General features: G+C 43.9%; 1 protein-coding gene across 11 annotated transcripts in view; it reads right to left on the bottom strand.

The window, feature by feature from the left end:
- Nucleotides 1-1,744: 1,744 nt before the first annotated feature.
- GAPVD1 (GTPase activating protein and VPS9 domains 1) overlaps nucleotides 1,745-22,087 on the bottom strand; it is a 28,979-nt gene continuing 8,636 nt past the window's right edge. For 9 of the 11 annotated variants that reach the window (XM_021543710.3, XM_021543712.3, XM_021543709.2 and 6 more), the window contains 24 exons: nucleotides 21,509-21,595; nucleotides 20,250-20,384; nucleotides 19,959-20,148; nucleotides 18,999-19,079; nucleotides 18,026-18,186; nucleotides 17,102-17,231; nucleotides 16,224-16,349; nucleotides 15,222-15,395; nucleotides 14,765-14,905; nucleotides 14,033-14,167; nucleotides 13,348-13,467; nucleotides 12,821-12,898; nucleotides 12,314-12,687; nucleotides 11,742-11,829; nucleotides 11,285-11,365; nucleotides 10,502-10,624; nucleotides 9,919-10,048; nucleotides 9,429-9,538; nucleotides 8,646-8,805; nucleotides 8,179-8,366; nucleotides 7,296-7,509; nucleotides 6,689-6,761; nucleotides 6,123-6,320; nucleotides 1,745-5,439 (listed from right to left, as the gene is read on the bottom strand). In XM_021543710.3, the coding sequence (XP_021399385.1) occupies nucleotides 5,299-5,439; nucleotides 6,123-6,320; nucleotides 6,689-6,761; nucleotides 7,296-7,509; nucleotides 8,179-8,366; nucleotides 8,646-8,805; nucleotides 9,429-9,538; nucleotides 9,919-10,048; nucleotides 10,502-10,624; nucleotides 11,285-11,365; nucleotides 11,742-11,829; nucleotides 12,314-12,687; nucleotides 12,821-12,898; nucleotides 13,348-13,467; nucleotides 14,033-14,167; nucleotides 14,765-14,905; nucleotides 15,222-15,395; nucleotides 16,224-16,349; nucleotides 17,102-17,231; nucleotides 18,026-18,186; nucleotides 18,999-19,079; nucleotides 19,959-20,148; nucleotides 20,250-20,384; nucleotides 21,509-21,595 (3,438 nt within the window). In that variant the 3' untranslated portion in view covers nucleotides 1,745-5,298. The remainder of the gene's footprint in view (nucleotides 5,440-6,122; nucleotides 6,321-6,688; nucleotides 6,762-7,295; nucleotides 7,510-8,178; nucleotides 8,367-8,645; nucleotides 8,806-9,428; nucleotides 9,539-9,918; nucleotides 10,049-10,501; nucleotides 10,625-11,284; nucleotides 11,366-11,741; nucleotides 11,830-12,313; nucleotides 12,688-12,820; nucleotides 12,899-13,347; nucleotides 13,468-14,032; nucleotides 14,168-14,764; nucleotides 14,906-15,221; nucleotides 15,396-16,223; nucleotides 16,350-17,101; nucleotides 17,232-18,025; nucleotides 18,187-18,998; nucleotides 19,080-19,958; nucleotides 20,149-20,249; nucleotides 20,385-21,508; nucleotides 21,596-22,087) is intronic. The other 2 variants (XM_021543719.2, XM_021543720.2) reach the window with 2 other exon arrangements.

Below are 22,087 nucleotides of genomic sequence, written 5' to 3'. Positions count from 1 at the left end.
CCGGGCGGCGCCGGGTCCCCGCGGAGCAGCGGCACGGCCCGGGCTGGCAGCGCCCTGGTCCCGGGGCCGCCGCTCCCGCTCGGGCTTTGTCTCGGTCCCTCCGAACGTGCCAGTTCCTACGGAGACATCTCCCGCTCCGCGCAGGGGGAGCCGGAGCCCCGGCTCCGCTCTCCGGCCGGGGCAGCGCGGCCGTGCCCGGCTCCGGGGCCGGCCCCGCGGCGCTGGGGACCCGGCAGGGACAATCGGTGCCGGCCCGCGGCTCCTGTGCCCCGTGAGCGGGGCTGGGGCCGGGCTGGGGCCGGGCTGGGCTGCTGCACCCAGCGCCCAGCAGGGCTCTGCTGTTTCCTGGCGAGGATGGCTGTCCTGCTGCCGCAGGGAATCCCTGCGCAGGCACCAGGGCAGCAGGAGCTGGGGACATCCCTGGGGCCCAGCAGAGCCTTTCCCCACCTCAGCCCGGCTCCAGGCTGCCCTGGCAGCATCCCCAGTGCTGCCCCCAGCCCTCCCTGCCCCCTCACCTCGTGCTGTGTCCGAGCTCGGCTCCCAGGGACGTTCATGGATCGCTGCCTCAACAGGCCATAATGGCTCCATCTCTCGGGGTCAATACGGGCGCCTTTGACACATGATAGACAATAATTGCTCTTTCTTAGAGACTTTTTAGTTCACGGATCATTGACCTGATGGGCTGTAACAGCTCCGACAGAGGCTGCACACCCCTGTGCTTAACGACCCTCAGGAGCAGGCAGCTCATGGGGCCACGTGGAACACAAGTCTGTCCAAATCCATGTCCCAGTGCAGGTTACCAAGGGCCCTGGGGCCAGTGGAAGCCCTTCTGGTAGCATGGCCATGGAGGAGAGGCCGTGGCAGGAGGCACAGGAGCACAGGGAAAAGGCCAGCACACCCCAGCATCCCTCGAATACCATGGGACAGAACCAGGATGCACAGGAGCAGGTCACCTCCCAAGCTCTGCAGGCTGGAGATCCCCACTCTGACAGCAACTTCCAGGTATATGATTTAATGAAAGGCACAATAAGAAGTGAAACAATTAGAATTTCTGCCTCATTATCATGGTAATCTTATCAGTCGGATAATGAGGTATTAATGGAGATTTAATGTGCCTCTCATAACAGAATCCCTTGGAGAAAACACATAAGGAAATTGCTGTAAATCCACTTAATGATGGAAAGGTCCCCAAACACCATATTCCAGAGGATGAAAAATGCTGGATGCAAATGAGAGAGAATCAAGGTCAATAACGCTGCGGGGACCGAGCTCACGGCGGCACCGGCCCGGCAGCGGGGCCTGTGGGTGCATGGCAGCTGAAGAAATTCTCCCGTCTCGGCAGGAAAAATGAACGTTTCCTAAGAAAAAAAACCCCAAACATAATACTTTTGGACTTCACCATTCTCAACAAGGCACCAAACAGCCACCAGCAGAGGGATGGGCACAGCCCTGCTGCAGGCAGAGCTATTTCTTTCCTCTCAAGCTACAGGAACAGCCAAGCTGCAGATTCAAAATAAAAACTGAAGAGATCTGTGTTAAGCAGTCAGCACAGCGGAGTTTCCTCTCCCCTTTACTGGATTTTGGCTCTTTTTTGCCAATGTCCCCTCCCTGTGTGGTGTGAGGACGGAGCAGAGCAGCAATGCTCAAGGCAAACCACACAGAGTTAGTGGAAGTGCTCACACTGGCCCGGCCATCCCAGCACAACTGCTGATGGCACTGGAACAAGGCAGAAACGTCAAAGCCAGGCGGTTAAACTGCTCTCCTTTTAATCAGTTTTTACAGAATAATACATTAATAATCACGTTAAGAGACAAGATGGGGTTCCTGTATACAAGATTGTGCAAGCTCGTTAATTTAGATTTAGAAAGGCTTTACCAAAGAGGAGAGGCAGTACAAAGTTTTTCAATAGAGGTAAAGCACAATTAAAAGGTACAGAACACACACTACTAACTCAGCAGAGGTTAATTCTCAAGTAGTACAGGCTCAACCACGTCCCCAGCTGTACCCAGAGCGAGCAACCTTCCCCCTGTCCCCACTGCCTTCTGCTGCTCCAGCTCCCCAGGCACACGGACTCACTCGTGCCAACACACAGCTCTGCTGCCAGCAGCTCTGCCCCCTCCTACCCCCTTCCCCCACCCCATTCCCACGGCAGTGAGTTCTCCAGCTCTCTGAGAATTTGGCTTAACAGAACAAGAACATTTTCAAGCAATACAAACCAACACTGTGCTCACCAGACTCACCCACAGGAAACAGCATCATGTTTGTGGCTTTTTTTTCCTGAAGTTTATGGCAGTTACATTCAGCATTTGGTAGTAAAAGGTCTTAAAAAAAAAAACTTTTAAACTCAAATCCTTGATAGGCCAGACACATTCTGACTCTCCTTAAAGGGGATTTTAAAAAGGTTTAAAGAGAAATCTCACTTAGGAGCACAAAGGAATCTCCTAGAGATGAAACCCCCAGCCCTTTCCTTCCCCTCCTCTACCCAAAAAGGAAACTAGCACCTCTTTAGCATTCCCAGGCACAGACATGCCATTGTTTAACGTGGCAGCTCCTCAGAACGTGCCAAGATGGGCACTGAGACAACGGCCAAGCCTGAAGCCCACACTGTGACCTGGTACCAAGGACCTCCCTGCTCCAATTTGCCCAAAATGTTCCATTCCTCCTCCAGTGGCTGAAGTCATTTAATTCACAGAAAGCACCGGGATTACAGCAACAGGCCCGTGGCTGACACCTTTTGGCAGCAGTTCTGGTACTTTTGGTCCTTTATGCAGTGTCTTTTCACCTTGGCTATTGCACATCAAACCTAACAACATCACTTCCTAGACACGTAATTTAGCATTTTAAAACAAAACATTACGGGACATCGGGGAAAACGGTAAAAGGACATTACAGGCAGGTTTTTAATTCTTTGGAAAGCCTAATTCTCTAACTACACCTATCAAGACTATATAAAGGACCTTCAGAGTAGGCTGGAAAAAAGAAGCAAAGGACCATCTTGCTACAAAAACTCTCAGCTCACCTGGGGCTCACTGAAACACCTACTGGTTTTAAAATAACTAAGTAACATTTAAAAAAAGACTCCAGTTCTTGTAAGTATTTTTTCTATGCAGAGAAACCAAGTGATAAAAGCTGTGAAGGAAATGGTTCTTGCCCCTTCCACAAAGGAGAGTGAAGCTGAAAGCCCTGATGGTGCTGACCAAACCCTGTGAGCCAGGCCAGCACGGAGGGGCAACACAGAGGGTGACCACCACCCCCTGTGTCCTTGTGCCTTCTTCAGGGATCCTACAAATACTCTCCTCAGCCAACACCCAAACTGCAGAACTTTCACACATCAGTCTTAACATCCCGCATATTCAAGTAATAATTACATATTACAGGACACTTCAATAGAAATGAATTTATATTGCTTTTTGATATGATCTGGCCATATCTTCAAGGGCATGTTTGTGCTTTGCTGCAGGGCTGTGCTTGCAATATTGAATTACATGTTCAGCACCAAAAACCCATCAAGGCTAAATAACCAGAATATTGCAATGCTACACAGACTGAGACACCGAGTAAGGCAGATCAGAAGAATTCTGTTTTGACTGAGTATTGCTCCTCCACACAATCGAGTCTCTAATAGAGGAGAAAGACTATAAAGGAAAGGTTACCATCCCACCTTCTCACCTGTGATTAGTTTGGCAAGACTGCTCGATTGAGTTATATTTGAGAGCCCTAAAAACTAAGTTTCCTGATTATGCCTTGACAAGTAGCACAGCCAAATCAAGCACTCAATACTTTACATAAATTGCTCTAATTCAAATTGATCACATGATTTTCCCAAGTACTAGTTGCCTACAGGTTTTAATCATTAAAATGCACACACACACAAAATGAACCAATTGTGTTTTCAAAAGAATGTGAGAAAAAATTTGTTTTCTTTACCACTCACAGACACCAAATCTTACCACATCCCTCTGTCAGAAGTGCAATGAACACTCTGGAAAGAGCAAGAAATAATACTGACATGAAAAAGTTCAGTGCTCGCTGTCCTTTTTCACTGTATTGAAGCTGAAAAAGAGCAGAGAGTGCTTATATACAGCCAACACCCACTGGCCATGCCCCAGAGCACTTCACTCATGAAAAACCCATGTGGGGTTGTGCATAAAAACCTCTTTAAATTGATAACTGTCAGTTTAAGGGGAAGGCGGGGTGAGAAATCTATAAAACACCCTGAACTGATGTCATGATATGTTTCATAAAGAACAGTGTTATATTATTTTAAAATATTTTTTATGAACAGTAAAACTTGCACTGCTGCATAGCAGACAACACAAAGAACATTTAGTAAAAACATTCACTGAACCCCCTGGCATATGTATTTAATGTCACTAATCAAAATATATATTACAGCCCAAGGTTCTGTTAAGGATCTCTGTTTGGGGTTTGTACAGTATACACAATAGCTCAGAAAAAATATTACAGTAAGGTATTTTATTTCTCCTTTTTATATTAGACTTTTCTATTGTAACTTACAGTCCCTCTCTATATATCCAAACCTCTGTAACACCCTAATGCCCTAGCCAAGAAGTGTTTAGCTAGCTAATAAGCACTATTATAAATTCCAGTTTTAGAAATTTCAGTAATTACATCTTAATAAATAGTTCAGTTTGCCCTTTTTAAATCTTAGCCTTTTGAGGAAGTCCTTTTGTCACCAAAACATGGTAGGTCACAACCTGTTAGAGGTCAGAGAGGCTTCTGCTTGTTTATTCAAAGGATAGTAAGTCCAAAGATACTTGCAATGCATTAAATATAGTTATATAATATTTACACTGTCCTCTCAGATTTTAAATTTAGGTGAAATACAACCAACAGCTGATGTCAGCTACTACAAATTTTCAGTGTGGCTGGTGTTTTCTTAATAAAAGGTGTACTCAACTAGAAAGTTTACTAAGTGGCTGCCCTGTTTCCTCGTTTCAGTTTTCTGTTAGAAACTAAATGAAGTGAATTATTCATGTGAATAAGAATTCAGGAAGAGGGGTGGTGGAGAAAGCATGAAGAATTTTCTGAATGTTTTGAGATTCCAAAATACCTGAAAACTGTGGTCCCTTTTGCAGTGCCAGTATCTAGAGGGGAGAAAAACGCAACCCAAAGAGAAGAGGAAAATCTGTTAAATTAATTAGATTAGTAAAGGTGTGTTTTAAAATGCCTCAATTCTGTACAGTATTTTACAAGGAAAGTCTTTTCTTCAGCTTTTGCAGCTGTTGTACATTCTCAGAAACTCCTCTGCTGCTCAGTCTGCCCGTGCTGTGTGAGCTACTTGCGATCATCGATGGTTTTGATGAACTCCACGGCTGCCGTGAACTGCATCCACCAGTAGGACTCCTCTCCAGACAAGCAGTTGGCATAGAAACTGCTGATGTACTGCACAGTGGACAGCAGGCAAGGGGGGTTTGCCTGGGGTGGGAGAAGAGAGATACAGCTTGTTTGCAAAGCCCAACATCAACAAACACCGCCCGATACAGAACAGAAACACAATTCCCTTTGTGCAGTGATCCTCATCCTACGGAGTACATAACCTGCCTGCAGGGCAGGGACTGTTTATCCTCTCCAGCCCCACTTCACACGCTCAGAAGGCATCAGGTTTGATGAAAGGAACATTTTTCCAACAAGAAAAAATGACTAGCAGGCCAGGAGAAAGAAGGGGAATGCTGCCACAATCTGTGAAGCTCATCAGGACCTCAATACATGTAAAGCCTGTTGTTTCAGCATCTTACACGTCAGACCATTCTCCACTCACGTCAAAAAAGAGCAGCAACACAACCCAAGTCAGTCCTGGTCTGGATCTTGGTCCTGAGGACAGCACGAAGAAGGCATGGATGACAGATGCTGGTGGACATACCTCAGACAAACTCTACTCCACACACAGCATCTGCACACTAATTCTCTTGGTTCCAAGTGCAAAGTTTGCTTGCATTCAAAAACCATAACTCTGACATTCCTACTCAAATGCTGCTGAATCAGATCTGGGTTTGAGCCTGGCCAGCTCCCCATGACCCACAGGCATTATCTCTGCTCCTAAATTTGCCTGCTTATTACAGGAATTAACTGGGGTTTGTGATCTCTGCAAAAGAACTCACCTTTATGAGAACAAAGACCAGAACAGGAATAAAATCATCTGCCCCAGGTACGGAATCCTCGTTGGCCAGACTGAGCAGGTTCATGATGGTGGAGCACATCCTCAGGATACACTGCACCTTATCCCGGGGGGTTTTGTAAGCGCTGATGGTGCGGATCTCGGACTGCGCCGACGGCCAGGGCGCCTCCCGGAGATACACCTGGGGAAAAACCAGCCCCTCCTCTTGCCTCTGCTGCTGGGGAGCAGAGGAGCTCGGGGACCAGAGCCTCACAGCTTTTGGGGAAACGGGAAGCTTTAAGGCAAGGGGAATTCAAACTGAAAGAGGGGAGATTTAAGTTACACATACACATCCTGTGAGGATGGTGAGGCCCTGGCACACGTTGCCCAGAGAAGCTGCAGCTGGGTACAGCCACAGCATGGGTACATTGTGTTTTTGCTGAAGGATATTTCAGCTGTCACAGGCAGCAAAGCAACCCTTCTAAGTGTAAAACAGAACAATCCTCTCCCCATCCCAATCCTGGTCCAAACCCCAACACACATACAGAAGGAAAGGAAAAGAGTTGTTACCTCAGGTATCTGAAGTGCCTTGTGGTTTGCAGTCACTACTTTGGACAACCTCTGTATGTGCTCGTGAAGGACCCTGAAACACAAAAAACAAGAGTGAAAAGTAAGCAGCAGCCAGCCAGCTGAGGAAACTTGCTTCATGTTTGAAGGACAAGAAAGATCTTCAGGAATGTGGCCCTACAGATGATGGACACCGGGTCAGTGAAGAAGCAGAGGATTGTTCTGTGCAGCCAAGAACATCCTCTAGAGCATCCCAACAGCATCTGTTCTAAACCACAGGCCCCAAATGCATGGAAAATACTGAGTGAATCCAGAAAATGGACCAGGTCGAGTCCTGAACCAGGTTTTGATCATTCTCTCAGCACACACACTTGAAGACCTGACAGTCTGTACCCCAAATTATCACACTTACAACTTTTTTTTTTTCTGTTCTAGCAGTTAGTTACAAACACATTTATTTGCACATGATGCTAAAGCCCTTCCTTATTTCTTTTACAAAATGTTCTGAACGAAAACATGAATTTGTGTGGCTGACTCAGACGAGTCTGTGGCAGGAGGGCTGCACCAAGTGCAAAAGTGAAAACAAGTCCTTTGCATCCCATTAACTTACTGGTCACGCAGAATGTCTCCATCCTGATTGGGGTAGAAGGCCAGTTTGAAAATGCGATTCATCACACTGCGCTCGATGGCTAATTGTGCATCCTGGAGCTGCTCCTCGCTGGCATTCTGCCAGATGGCATCCTGAGCCATGGCCCCATACAGGAACTGCAGAAAATCCTCCACTTGCGCCGTCTTATCATCTGCTGCCGTCAGTTTCTGGAAATCTGATAAAAAGGAGGAAGAGAAAGAACATTCTCTTAAGTAAAAAAATATTATTTCTGATAGGTTTTTCAGGCACATTTAATGCGCAGCACTATATGCTCCAGGAGCAAGAGCTGACTCCAAATTCCTTATGTGCTTCATTTAGTCAGAGATGTGCACAGAGAACATAGAACCAGTTTGGTATAAGGGGCTGTTTTGAGTTTCCTGGTGCCACTCTTATACTGCAATATTTTTGAATCCTTGATTCACCTGATTCACACTATTACTATCCCCTATATCTTCTAAGGTGCAGCCATAAGTTCTGGACTAAGAACTGAATGCTGCAACTTAATGTATCATGTATCAGTAGATATAAAATAATTAATAGCATTCATGCTTCTGCCATGGGGCAGATAATGTGATTTAGCGTAACTTTTTCGGCCAAGTAACGTCAAATTACCTTCATTCCCTCAGCCCATGAAAAATGCAGACAATTACCATAGCTTAGCTGCCACAACATACTGTAAAGTCACAGTAATCTGTCTGTTTAGACATTAAGTCACCATCTGAAATTAAAATCATTTTAGGAATCTGCTTCTCAGATCAAAAGACATATTTTAAAACATTAACCCAAGTCAGCATCTAAATGCAGAGTAAAGGAACATAAAAACTTTGGTCTGCATTGATCTTACCTTGAATGAACTCCCTTATTTTCTTTTCCTTGCTCTCCAGCAGTAACCTCACACAGACTGTGGTGAAGTATCTGTTGGCCACTTCTTTATCTCGCAGGACTCTCTGCAAGAGCCTCTCCAGGTGCGCCTGTGTCGTCTGCAGGCCTTGGCGACAGCGCGTTAAATAAGCAATATATGGAGCTCTTTTCCTAAAGCAAAGAGCTCTGCATCAGATCCCAATAAAGACAGAGGCTAACAGCTTCACAAACTGCTGAGTGGTGGTGCAAAGAATTCTTCCACTTTTGCTTTTAAAACAAAACAACGCCTGAATTCGGCAGTTTGCTCACACGGGCGAGACAATTGCATCCTTTTGTGGGAGAAGCAGAGATGCAATAACCCGGTTTGCTAAAGCACAATTTAAACCACAAGGGGTCTGCCCCATGTGCTGGTGAAGAAGGCCACGAGCCTGGGAGCCCGCTGGCAGGTACCTGTAGTCCTCCGCGATGGAGGCCAGCAGCTTGCGGCAGGTGCGGTTGTCGAAGCGGCTGACGCAGCGCATCGTCTCCTGCAGCTGCGCCATCAGGTTCTTGTCCTGCAGGTTGATGGCTTCAGCCAGCTGAACTTTCAAGAAGCACACAATTTCATTATCTAAAAAGAACAAAGGAAAAATATTAAGGAAAAGAGACGTAGGCATGATGAAAATAAACTACCTTTGAATATGGAAAACATATTAATGGTTTAAAACAAAACTTCTGTACATTAGGGAATAAATGTTATTTTAGAACAATTTAATAAGCCTTTTTGAATTTTCCAGCTATCACAGGATAAGCTTCCATATCACTATCTTATCTAGTATTTAGAACCATTCTGAAATGTGAAGAGGACCACATAAGGTGACATATTCACCTGTCTGCAAATAAACCCAGAGTGAATGAAAGGATACAACACAACACATTTATACTAAGTCAACATAAAGACCCAGTAAATCATTCAAGTGGCACAACTCCCAACAGCACATATATTTTCAGAGTCTGCTCTATAGCTCCAGGCTCTACCTGCACTGTATCTGCGATACTTCATTACAAAAAAAAAAAAAAATCTTAGAGCAGGCTGAGATGGCAGTCTGTGGAGTAAGAATGAAAACATTCTGGGGGCAAAAGGCAGCCTGTGTCCTCAATATTTATGGCAAAGAGAAGGGACCATAAATGGTGCAGTACAAGTGCCATTACATGGGGACAAGCAGAGACACACACAGTGAAAAGAGCCTGTACCTTCAGGGTCTGTGTGGTCTGGGAGACCATTCCTTGTTGAATGGGTCAGCATCGGGAGGGCAACAGAATCTGCTGAACAAAGAGCCAATCTCAATTTCTTCTTTGCATCCCTTAAAGAAGAAAAATATTTTCTTAACACGGTTGATGAGAGGTCTGCTTCTTCGATAAGAAGTCTTTACTTCCTTTTTTATTTAATACTGCCTAGAAGTTATTTAACATCATTTTAATAGACAACATTATCAAGACTTTAGAGTATCAGTTCTTTTGATACAGCATGATTTTCAAAGGGATTTTCTTAAACACTGAATTATTCTGTCCTCTCTGGTTGCAACACCCTCCCTCCTCAGTGGATATATGACAGTTTGAGATGCTTAAAACTAAAAACACATAAAAGTTTACAGTGAGTCTATATTAAGATTCTTGTGGGAACCAGTCCCACAGCTTTTAATTCTACTTTTGTGGGTAAGATGAAACCTGCAAATGCATTTACCTATAGGAGAAAGCAGAACCTTGTGGCTGTGCTACTTGACTTGCAGAGTCTGGGAGGTCGTCTGCAGACATGTTCTGCAAAGCCTCATCCCGTGGGGAGTCGTGCATGCTCTCACCATCCCCAATTGCCTCTGGAAACAAAAAACACATCACACTTCAAGGGAGGAATCAGAAGAAGAAACCAGATTAATTTTCTGCTTGTCATTCTAAGGTCAGGGAGAGAATGGAGACAGCAAATAAACCAGCTTGTTCTGGATATATGAAAAAATGCACATTAAAGCATATAACCTAGAAGCTCCCAAGAAGAAATTGCAAAAGTTCTGGAAGGCACTTCTTCAGTGCCATTTAAAAGAAAACAAAAAACTGGGAGGAGATGTGCTATCAACACCCAGCTCCCTCAATGGCAATATGAAAGAGTTGTCTTTGGGAATACTGATTTAATTCCCAGCCTCTGAGGGACTGTCCCAGATTATTTGACAAAACATTCCTTGTTCAGAGCTCACATCGGTCTAGAATACCCAAGTGTTTTTATCTTTAAGGAGCAGAAACCATGTAGGTGGTGATTACAAAAGCCAGGTTCTCACCTGCACTGTCGTAGTTGACGATGGCTCCTTCACTGGGACTCGTTCTCTTGATTGCATTCCTGTATTTGTCCAGAATGTCCTCAGCAGCTTGTGCCTGTGCACTGAGCCTTGGGCTTGGATCATCTGAAAGGACCATAAAAAACAACAGGAGTTACCCTGGTGTTGGGCCATCTGAAAGCAAATACAAAAACTTAAGCCTACACATTTGGACTCTGTTTTTAGCCAGATCAAACAAAGAGGTACTTGTGTCCCGTGCAGCCCAAATTCAAATGCATTAATAAAGTCTGAAGCAAATCAGAAAACAAACAGTACAATCAAAGTGAACAAATGAAGCCAGATCCTGAGCAGATCCTCAGCACATTTATACTGTACACACAAATGGTTCTTGGGTATTTGAAGACCTCAAGAAAGGATCAGGCAAACAGAAAACAAAACACCCAGGCTCAAGCCATGTTTAATTTAACACTTAAGTAACTATTACAGGACTGTGTGTACAGCTATCCTTACAGCTCAGCTGTGACAAGGACAGGAGCTCTATAATGAGGGCAGGGGAAAAGCGAGGACTTGAGTTGAGAATCCACTACATGCACAGACAGACATGTGACAACTTAAAAACAGCCTTCAAGTCAGGAAATCTTTATTCATTTTCTTATTCAAAATGTCAGTTCTGAACACGAACTACAACAGCATGTACCTGTCTGTCAATAGCTACCTGGTGGGCACTCTGGAGCTCCAGGAGGCACACTCTGAGAGAAAATTACTATGATGATGTTATTCACATACCTTGAAGCATTGCATATCTGTCAGGCACCATGTCATCTTTGTCTTTTTCTTGTTTTTCTTTCTTCCTAAATGGAATAGGAGCTGAAAATGCAATGTACCTCATCAAAGACTACTCTGAGATAATGGCCAAATAACAGAAACTTTAAGGAAGGAGCTAATGCAGAAAATTTTCATCAAATCATCAATTTCCATAAAAGCATCAGCTTATCCATGGGGTAGAGCAGAACTGTACTGTCATCACCTATAGCCAGCTCCACCTTTAACAGACATGAGGTCAGGCAGAACAGTTTTGCCTTTCGGGTCCAGCACACTAGGGAGCTACTAGCCAAGGGAGTCAGGTAACTTCCCATTTTTATTTACATATTTATTTATACTTTAACCATAAAGGTGACTAAAGGATAATAAAGGCAGTGTGAACTCTGACTGAAGTATCAAACCCAGAGAGACATGAGCCTACCTTTGGGCATGGCAGACACAAAGCGTTTCCTCCACCAGGGCTTGTTCCTGTCAGACTTCTCATCATCACTGTCCTTCCGTTCCTCAATCTGCAGAAGGGCAGAGCATTTACCAAACCAAGTGTAAAGAGAAAATTTCTCCTTCACATCAGATTTTGCTACACTGACTGGAAAAACAGAACTACAGCAGAGCACAAAGAGCACATTAAGTCAGAAATATCCCTCCTAAAGAAGACATCAAGCAAATGCAAACCTATAGCCACAAAGAACCCTAGATTTCACTTTTTTTTTTTTAAGAAAATTAATTTTCAGGCTGCTGCATCAATTTAACACGGCAATGAATCTGTTTCTGAAGTACCACCAGTAAACCTCATCCAGTAAATTTAAGAAAAGCCAGATCCATTTAAGCCACGCTGAACATCTGCACCTTTATCTTATAAAACATTACCGGACAATATTTAAAGGATAACAAAAGTGTGTTGTAATTCCTTAGCTGAAGACATCTAATTCCAACTCTCTGGCATTAGATAGTGGGCATGGGAGACAAAAATATAGTGATACATAGAAGCCCCACCTCTCCCCTGGAGGAGTCCTTGCTGGGAGATGAAGATGACGACTGAGAGGCGGCCGCCAGCACCGCTGCCCCGGCGCTGCCGGAGGCCATGGGCAGCTCCCTGTCCTCATTGCCAGCACGTCTGTTCCAGCCAGGATCGCTCATGGGCCTCCGCACCGAGGACACGATGTCGGAGCTCCTGCTGCGGACCAGCCTCTCCGGGTAGGAATGTCTCTGCTTGAAGGCTTCCAGGTCCGTCGGGATCAAAGCGTGGCACCCGAAGTTTGGCAGCCGGGCCTCGTTGCCTCCCACGGCTCCTTCCAGGATGGGTGGATCTGGAGGTGGATGAGAGGGTCTTGCATAGTGCACTTTAGGCCTCACTACAGCTGATACACCTGTGGTTGCAAGCAGAAAAGAAGCCACACACATTTCTTTTAATGTTATTCCAAACTACCTCATTACCTGGTACTGTCATAGAAGCATTGAAAATGCCTATTTTTAAAACAAACCTTAATATTTATAACTCACCCTCATTTGAGGATAGAGGGTCAAACAATGCAAGCAAAGAATCTGTCTGAGAAGGAGGAGATGTTAACTGACTGGCTCCTGAAACAGAGAAAGAACAAAGTTAGAGCCGTACCAAAACTGCCTCTGACATGAGAGACACTGGAAAAACAGACTTCAGCAACAGAAGTTTACAAAACTTAGCTGCAAAGAATTTGTAAAAATATTCCTGTGTGGAAAGATCTCTATAGTATCTGGATATGATCAAAGAGTTACGTAACAAAAAATGGGGAGTTCTTGAGGAGCAGCCCAGTCCCAAAATGCAAGAGGACAGTCAATGTAATCAAACTGAATTAGGGATCTGAGATCAAGTACTCAAGCTCTAGTACTGCAAAGCACTGGAACCTCTTTGCCAAACAAATACAGTACTGGCAAATAAGGAAAACATTAAGCTTAGTTACTAGCACTTTGAAACTGGGGAGAAATTGTAAAATTTAAGGATTTTACAAATGTCACTTGTTTTTATCAGAGATTCCAGATAAGTAACTTACCATGGGCTGTTTCATCCATGTCAGGACTTGTTACAGAATCTTTTCCCCCAAAGTCAGAGCTACATTCGGACCTAAGATCCTCAATCTTGTTAGGAATATCTTCAGATGTTGCACTAATACCTTACACATAACAAAAAAAGCATCTGTAATAGCCTTTCAAAGATCAAGGAAGCAAAATCCTGAGGCAGTTAAAATGTTTGGTGGACAGTGATAATCAAGTTCCAACTCACAGTAGCACCTACAGACACTACAAATGTCTATACTCCTAAAATCACGATTTATTTTTGCTCTACATCTTCAAGAGTTACCATAGCCACGAATACACTGAAAAGAGGCATTAGAAAGACACTCCACCTTTACATACTTTGCAGAAAATGAAGAACTAGAGCTGATTTATTTAAATAAAACAAGTTATTTTAAATGCAAGAAAGTTTGGAGTTTCTTCCAAAGCAACACTCCTCTGCTCACCACTGCTACTGCAGCACAGGACATCCACCTCTCTGCTGCCTTTTTTATTTCTTCTGTGAGGTGAACAAAGAATCACAGCTTTGTAATTCTTTGAATCACAGAACGAGTGCAGGGAATTGTTGTATGAGTGAAGTGATGTACAAATAAAGCACGTGCAGCAAAGTGAGTGCTGGCCATGCTGTGATGGAGCAGCACTGGCAGAGACAGTTGCACACACCTGACACAACGCTCAGGCCGGGCGTGCTGGGCCGAGAGCTGACCTCCCTCACATCTGTGTCATCAGACGTGCTACCCAGCCCAGAGCAGCTCTCCAGCTCCTGGAGTCTTTCCTCCTGTTTTAAATCTGGAGCTTCTATGAAAGGGAGACAATGGACAGCAGAGAGAGAAAGTATCATTACTCAATGCCATGCTCCCTAAACATTCACAAGCAGAAGGAAGGGGTGGGGAGTGATTTAGTGTATCAAGTTTTAAGGGAACTCAACCACTTCAGCAAGAGTTTTCTTATATCCTTTGGTACAGAAGGCAGGACTCTGCACAGACAGCAATGCTCTGTCTGCACAGGAGTGTTTACTGTTTTAATTGTTGTATGTCTTAGACAACAGAATACAGTCACATCTTCACTAACCCAAGTAAACTGTGGCCCTGGATAGCTCCTACCACAGGGAAGGAACACAAACACAAGTTTGCTTTGAAAACCCTTCTCTTCCCGTTCAGACCTTAAGAATTTCTTAAGTAACAGAAGTGTCTCCCAATGCTTTCCATCTTCCCATCTTCTTTCTGCCTAGGAGGATTTTGTCCTTTTAATCCTGGAAGCATTCACAAAAACTAACTTAAGCCTAGGACAGTAATTTCTTGAAGAAAGAGGAAGAGGCTGTGTTTTGCATTCTATACCTCTGGAAGAGTCTTAGAATCATGCTAAAGAAATACGCAAAAACTGCCCGATTCTGACCTGAATCACTTGGTAATACTTCCACACTCCACGCCTCACTTGTGGTTTCTGATATGGTTGAACCTGTGCAGGGATCAAGCAACACGGATCCTGAACCTGGCAAACACAGCAAGCTGCCTAGCATGTTCTCTGCAGCTGCACCTGCAAAAGTAAAGCCGGAGCGTATGGCTAGAGCTGGGCTTGGGGAGTCAGCTCTAGAGAGAAAAGTCAGAACACATCTTAAGTGTCCTTGATAAAGCAATCAGGAAACACAAGGTTGAAAAGAAACGAGTAACTAAGTACAGTCCAGCTCATGCACACAAAAATCCTCCTAGAGCAAATCTCCAGTTGAATCTGTGGAAATGCCCCTGCTGAGGAAAGGAGGAGGAGGAGGAGGGGGAGGAGGAGGAGGAGGAGGAAGGCTCTGCAGTCTCAGGTTCCAGAGCAGCACAGGACCTACCCAGAGCACACCCGTTACCTGCAATTTCCTGCAGTCGGTCCTCGTCGATGTTGGGGTCGAAGTCGCTTCCCAAGACATCTGTGCTCCAGGTTTCACTCACAGTTTCTGAAATGTCTCTGTCATCAGTCAAACCCATCATGTCACGGATTTCAAACTTCCGGAGCTTGTCATCCAGGTTATCCTGAGTTGTGGCTGTGGAAAAATAAACAGTTCTTGATTTTCTGGAAGGCTTCTCCAATTATTTCAGATTGAAAGCCTGTAAGAGTACATTAGGAAAAAAAATCCCAAACAAACAGGTCCCTAATTCTGCTAGGTAAGGCAGTGGTTTAAAGGAAGGCCTGTAAAACACCATTACACTATTCAGGAAATACTGCCTGAAAAAACATTTAAGACATAAGAAGAAAAATCTGGAAGTACACATGGTAATCTATCTACCAAATTGACAGAAAAAATAAATGAAAGGTAGTGCTACAAAGACACTGATACAATTCCTGTAGAGGAACAGGATCACAGAAAACCCGAGGCCTCCAGGGATCATTTCAGGCCAAACTCCCTGCCCTGGTCAAGGACACCAGGCTGCTCATGATTGTGTCCAGTCATATTTTGAGTATCTCTAGGCTGGAGACACCACCACCTCTGAGAAACCTGTTCAGTGTTTGACAAACAGACAGTAAACAGAAAATTGTCCAGATACTGCCAGTCTACTCCAATCCAGATCACTCTATTCCTGAAGGGAAGAGCTTGATATCAAGCAAACTTTACCGTTTCCTATAAAGGATTTAAGTCTCAAAATTCCAGGTGATTTCCTTTTCCAAACAACAGACTACAAACAATATTTATTGGGGGGAAAAAAAACCACCAGACCAAACCAAAACCACCATTAAATACAAGAGCAATTGCACAAGGAAAACATCTACTTTTTTTTTCCTTGAATTTGTCAAATTTGCAACCTCTTTCCACAAAGACTTTGGCTTTAGCATCTCCAGCAACTCAGGCACTTGTGAGAGAAGTGGCACCTGCCTTGCTCGTGCTCCAGCAGCTGCAGAGCCTCAACGCCGTTGCTGCCGGAGGGGCCCGCGCCCAGCTCCGACACCGACTCCCCCTCCAGATCCAGGGAGGACACGGAGTTGGAGCGATTGGAAGGGCCTGCAAAAACACATTTTGCTTTAAAACTCATTTGAATAACAGTTCCTAAAGATACAGCATTAACAATTCAGGACACAAAAACCCACTAGAAAAATTACAAGAAGTGAAGTAGCAGTTCCAACACAAACTATTGAATCTCACTGCTACTGTACTTAGCTGCAACTTAAAAGCCAATAAAGTCTTTGTTTTTAATTTATTTACTTGCTCATTTGTTTCTTTTGTTTTCTTATTTTGAGCAGACAGAGAGCAAAAATGAAGTTATGGAAGTTATACAAAATAATGCAAAATTTATGTGTCTGAACCGCTTCCATCCCACAGACATCTGTGCTTTGTTATGTCTGAGGTTCATATAAAGGAGTTGTACAGAAACTATTCTGACACTAGTTAGAACAGGATGAAAAACAAGTCTGAGAAGTTCAAGTTCAGAATTAAGTTAGATTATCTTAATAACTAGTACTGCACTTAAGTTTAAAACAAAGCCACAAAAAAACTCTCTATTTTCTCTTTCTAAACACACTTAGTCTTTTTTTCCCTAACTCTCAGATTCAGTTATGCCTTTGTAGGTCAAAATTTAGCTCCAGGCTTTATTCTCTGAACAACTAAGAAAGAAGACAGGCTCTCAGAGTGAAACAGCACAGTCTTCAAAACAGCAAAGTCAAGATGCTGTATTTAGCACACCTTCCTTTTACAGTTAAGGGGGGAAAAAACCAACAGAGCAACACAACTTCTTTAAGACTTAGGCAGCCCTTCACCTTCAGATATTCCTTCCAGATTATCACTGCAGAGGGAAAAGCGCAAGGTTTTATCAGGTTTGCCATGGAGTTTGTTCTCGTCGATGGGAACATCTCCTTGCCCACCATCTGCAAGCTGCATATTTAACACCTGGAGGGTGGGAGAAAGAAACAAGACTTCATTAAAATCATCTGTTTTTCAGAGAATTAAAAAGCAAATAAAACATTGGAGACATGTTTTTGTATTGTTAATGGAACAATCAAATTTCTAATATTCTGTTACAGAAAGGACAGCAACTTCCCAAGTCAGAGCCTGGGGAGAAAGCAAGGAACCACCCCATGGACATTAGGAATGTCCTGATAACAAGGGAGCCCATGGACATTAGGAATGTCCTGATAACAAGGGAGCCACGCCCCAGAGCAGAGCAGGATGGAAAGGATCTGCACCAGGCTGCCAGAGGAGATAACCCCAAGTACCAGGCAGGGAGCAAAGCTGGAAGTAGCAGCTGTGCTACAGCTGGAGAAAGAAAAGGCTGGAACACCAGCCCTGCCCCAGGAACAGTCTGCAAGCACTGCTGGCACTGTGAGCTCAGCTCTGCCCGCACAAGAACCTGGGCCTGTGCCTTTCCTGAGCTGCCAAAAGCATTAGGATCAGTGCTCCAGTTCTGCCATTCACCTGTGTCCCTGCATCCAAAGGACAGGGCATGCAGAGACACAGCAGTTTCTTAATGCTCACAAACAAGAGCTCAGGTTTGCTCTTAAGCTTCTTAAGTGAGGGAACAAACCCTCCCAACAAAGGCCGGTTTGAAAGCTACAACTTCCAAGCTCAGGAACAGAGTAAGGATTTTAATTCCCATTCCAGCTCTGCATCCTCACTGCTGTGCTGTTGGAGAAGACAGAGGCTGCACGGTTCAAAACATCTGAGAGGTCATCATTTCTGGATACCTCATTTTCTGACATCATTCCTGGAGTAATCTGTGGACCTGTCCCCAGAGAAATCACCAGCACTTCTTCTGGCTGAACTTCTGGAATAGTCTCCTGGGAGGATCCTTCATGATCTCCGTGCTGGTCCATTAGCATGTTTGATCTACTTCTGCTTCGAGTGGCTAAGAAAATATTTCAAAATATTCACATTAGAAATTTTTTCCTCCTTGTTTAAGGAGGAGAAAAAGACAATACAATGGAAATACAGACCTGTAGTGTCTTAACTAGCAGTACACACTAAGTAAATTTTCAAAATCAAAGTCTTACTAAACTTTTGAGAAATGGAACTGGTGTTTAAACTTGAGTATTGCCCTGTGGAAAAGGAAACTTTCAACATAAAAGTTGAGAAGCAGAAAACAAGGTACACTGTGACCTGTTCGCCTACAGCAATTTATCCTATTCCAACCACAGAAAGACTTTTTATACATTATGTGAGAAAATTAAGTTTGTTACTAAAAAAAGGTCTAGGTTTCTGTGGTTTAAAACTCTAATTAATTTGCTTAAAAGGCTTTTCTCCTAAGAAGTAGGAAATCCTATTCTAACAGGTGTTTCAAACCAGACACACAATGCAACATCAGGTGGTTTACTCTGATTACTTTGGCACTCTGATGTCCCTTTTTCAACTGGCCTCAGATTCCCACATGTGGCTCCACAGAAGTAAAAACACCCACATGAAATGAAGGTTTCTAAGAATGGCAGCATGACACCAATTGCTACTTTATTTGACCCAAGAAAACAAGGCAAGTGTGCAGAAGTGGCAGCCAAACTCTGATTATCTCACAGAGGGGTTTTTGAATCCCACATGTACACAAAATGAGTTCACACACTGCAGAAATCTGCCAAGGGAACTGACTGCCAGGTGGCCCAAAAGCATGCTGAGTTATGTGACACGAGTCAAAGTTTCACAGAAGAATGGAAAGAGGGCATTACCCACCAAAAGGGGTTACTAGAGTTATGTGAGCTGACAGATTGGTAGCAGAGGTATCCCAGGCAGTAATCGCTGCCAACTGCTGTCCTGGAGTTCGAAAGCATTAAAATGAAACAAAAGAAACAAAAAACTTGAGCAAAAGCTATTTTATACCATAAAATACATACTGCAAAGTGCCACCACTTTAGAGCTGTAAGACCAGAACCATTCAAATGCAGAGTTAAACCAACATGGGACACATTTGTTTTGGGGGTGTTTTTTGCCGCTTATTGGCCTCTGTATATTTTCATCCTTTTACACACCAACACCACATCTCAAACAAAAATATCCCATGTGGACATATTCACATAAATATACACTGAAGAAGAGTACCACACTTCCTGTTTCAAAAGGAAGTATTATTAATATGGAAAAAAATCTAGACCCAGAAATCCTATTGAAAAAAAAGCAAAAATTGCATTCCAGAATACTGACAGTTGGAATTAGAGCAGGAAAGGAATGAAGAAAGGACAAACCTTCTCTTCTCAGCACATACTCTTAAAGTCCTGCTCCTGCTTGCTCACCCTCCTGTTCATTTGTTCTCTAACAAAAATGTTAGACTTATTCTATCCCACTAATTAAATGCCTCTGCTTCCAACTTACAACTTTCCTAAGCAATTTTCCCCCAGATCTGCTTCCCACCTTCAAACCTTCCCTTTACTGTCACTGCCAACCACCACCATTACGACTACCAACCACTCCAGAAATTTTCTCCAGTTCAGGCTGGAGTGATGAAGGTCATTCACCACACTTGCATTAGACACTAAGGAAGCTAGCTGGTTTTAAGAAAAATTCTTCACCATCTATACAGAAAAAGTAGGAATTGAAGATGTAGGTGAAGAGTAAGCCCAAGAGATGACTGAGGAAATGGCAGAGAAATGCCCAAGGTGTCAGAAATCACATGGGAGCTCCCCTCGCTCTCCTTACCTATGGGCAGTCGGTTCTTTTTGTTAGCTGGAGTAGTTGCAGGAGAAAGCTGGGGGGTGTTATATGGAGTCATTTCAAGGCTGCTGCTTTTCCCTGGTTTGTTCTGGGGTAAATTTGCCAGCAAGTTTTCCAAAGCCATCCGATCTTCCTTAAGTTGATCGCTTGACATCACGTTCCGCATGAAGCCAACCTAAACACGGACAATGGTTGGGGTGAGAGCTGCAGTGCACACCAGCCTGCTTTGGCAGGGTGGAACTGGAGGGAACAGGCTGACAGGAGCAGAGGCATTACCAGGGCAGTGAGCTGGCTGTAGGTCATGTACACCACGGTGCGGCTCAGCCCCTCCAGCAGGTTCACGGCCGACATCGGGGGAGTCTCGACCGCGCGCCCGTCGATCACCACGTCCAGGAAAGCAGCAACACAGCTCTGAGAGACACAGACAGCGTGAACCACACACCATCCCCCGAGCCTGGAATGAAACCTAGGACAGGAGTTCAGTGGCTTACAGAATCATTTAAGTTTCGCTTCCTACTTCTGAAATCTTGGGATAAAATGGCAGATATTTTAAGGTCACCGAAGAGCAAGCAAGGAAAGTGTGCAGCTACTTTCAGCATTTCCTTCGTTCCTTTCCTGCATTCCAAACTGTTACTCACTTAAGTGGCCTCTTACAATTTAAGGGAAAAAAAATAATGGCAATAAACTGGCCCTTCCTCAAGAATCTGCTGAGGCAAGACTGAAAATGAAACAAAGAAGCAACGACACCACTTTCAAATCTGAGTGCAAATGTTACTTGTACAATAAATGTGTAGCTTTGTGTGGTGACTGTGTAACAACTAGAATTACCAAAACCTGGGCAGATACAAGGCTACCAAGGATGCCAACAGCTTTTTAAACACTTGACAATCTATCAAAGGCCATCAGCTTCACTGTTGCTCTGATGAAGGCAACTGCTCGATGGCTAGGAATGATCCATACTAACAGCAAAAGCTGAAGAAAAAAAGAAAAACTATGCAAAAAGAAAGAGAAGTTGCTGGCACTAAGCAATTACTTGGTATTAAAACAGACATTATACTAAGGCCGTTTTCAGACCAAAGTGTTTTGTTAGGTTCAGTTGAAAAACCACAGACAGTAATTCAGTATTTCACAGAATCACAGAGTGGTTTGGGTTGGAAGAACTTTAAAGACCATCCAGTGCCAACCCCCTGTCATGAGCAGGGACACTTTCCACTAGACCAGGTTATGCCAAGCCCTGTCCAACCTGGCCTTGAACACTTACAGTGCTCAGTTGAAAATACCATTTAATTTAATTTTAAAAAATATTCTCTTTTAAGAAGTATTAGGTCAGAGTAGAAGCAAGAATCCCCAACCCTTAATTCTAGTATTCAAGATTTTGTTTTTCCCAGCTTTGTGCAGGATTTAATCTGCTTTTGACTGCATGTAACTTGGAAATTAAACACTTAGTAAGTCCTTTGCAAAGTCTGAGAAAGGAGGCTGCAGAAGGATGATGACGTATTCACCAAGCCTTGGATTTTTTCAGCCTGGATTCTTACTTTGTCAAATTTAGCCAGGTTGCTCTTCATACGTGGATCTCCCTCCTCAGAGCCTGTCATTGCCAGCTGCTGCAGAAGTCTCCCAACCTGAAATGAAAAAGAAGTACACAGAGTAAGCTTTACATACCATGATGGACCTGATGATAAAAAAATATTCAAAAAACCTCTTGCATTCTAAACCCTTTTTCATGTAATACTCCAAAGAATACTTCTGATTCAGTGGACAGAGATTTGTGCTTGCTTTCAGGGAAGACAAAAATGCAAGAAGCTTTAGGAAAAAAAGCAGTCATTGCCTTTAACAAGAAAATGTGCACACACAGTAGGCTGTGACCATCCATACTTCCCCCTCCCAGGAACAAAGCACGTTTTGTTTTTGCAACACGTCAGAATTGAGAGTTGAATCTAGGTCATCTAAACCTAGAGATTTTCAAAGGCTGCATATATTTTACTCAGGAGAAATAGCAGGAGGGCTAACTCTTATTTCAGAGCACATAACCCTTATTCATCTCCAACTGCAAAGCAACCCTCAATTTAAAGAGCTGCCAACTGCTCTGCTACAGCACGTGAGCAGTGACACAG

This window comes from Lonchura striata, chromosome 22, assembly GCF_046129695.1.
Source record: "Lonchura striata isolate bLonStr1 chromosome 22, bLonStr1.mat, whole genome shotgun sequence".
Classification (NCBI taxonomy): domain Eukaryota; kingdom Metazoa; phylum Chordata; class Aves; order Passeriformes; family Estrildidae; genus Lonchura; species Lonchura striata.
The sequence above is the reverse complement of the archived record's forward strand: the minus strand, read 5'-3'. Positions and strand labels throughout refer to the sequence as shown.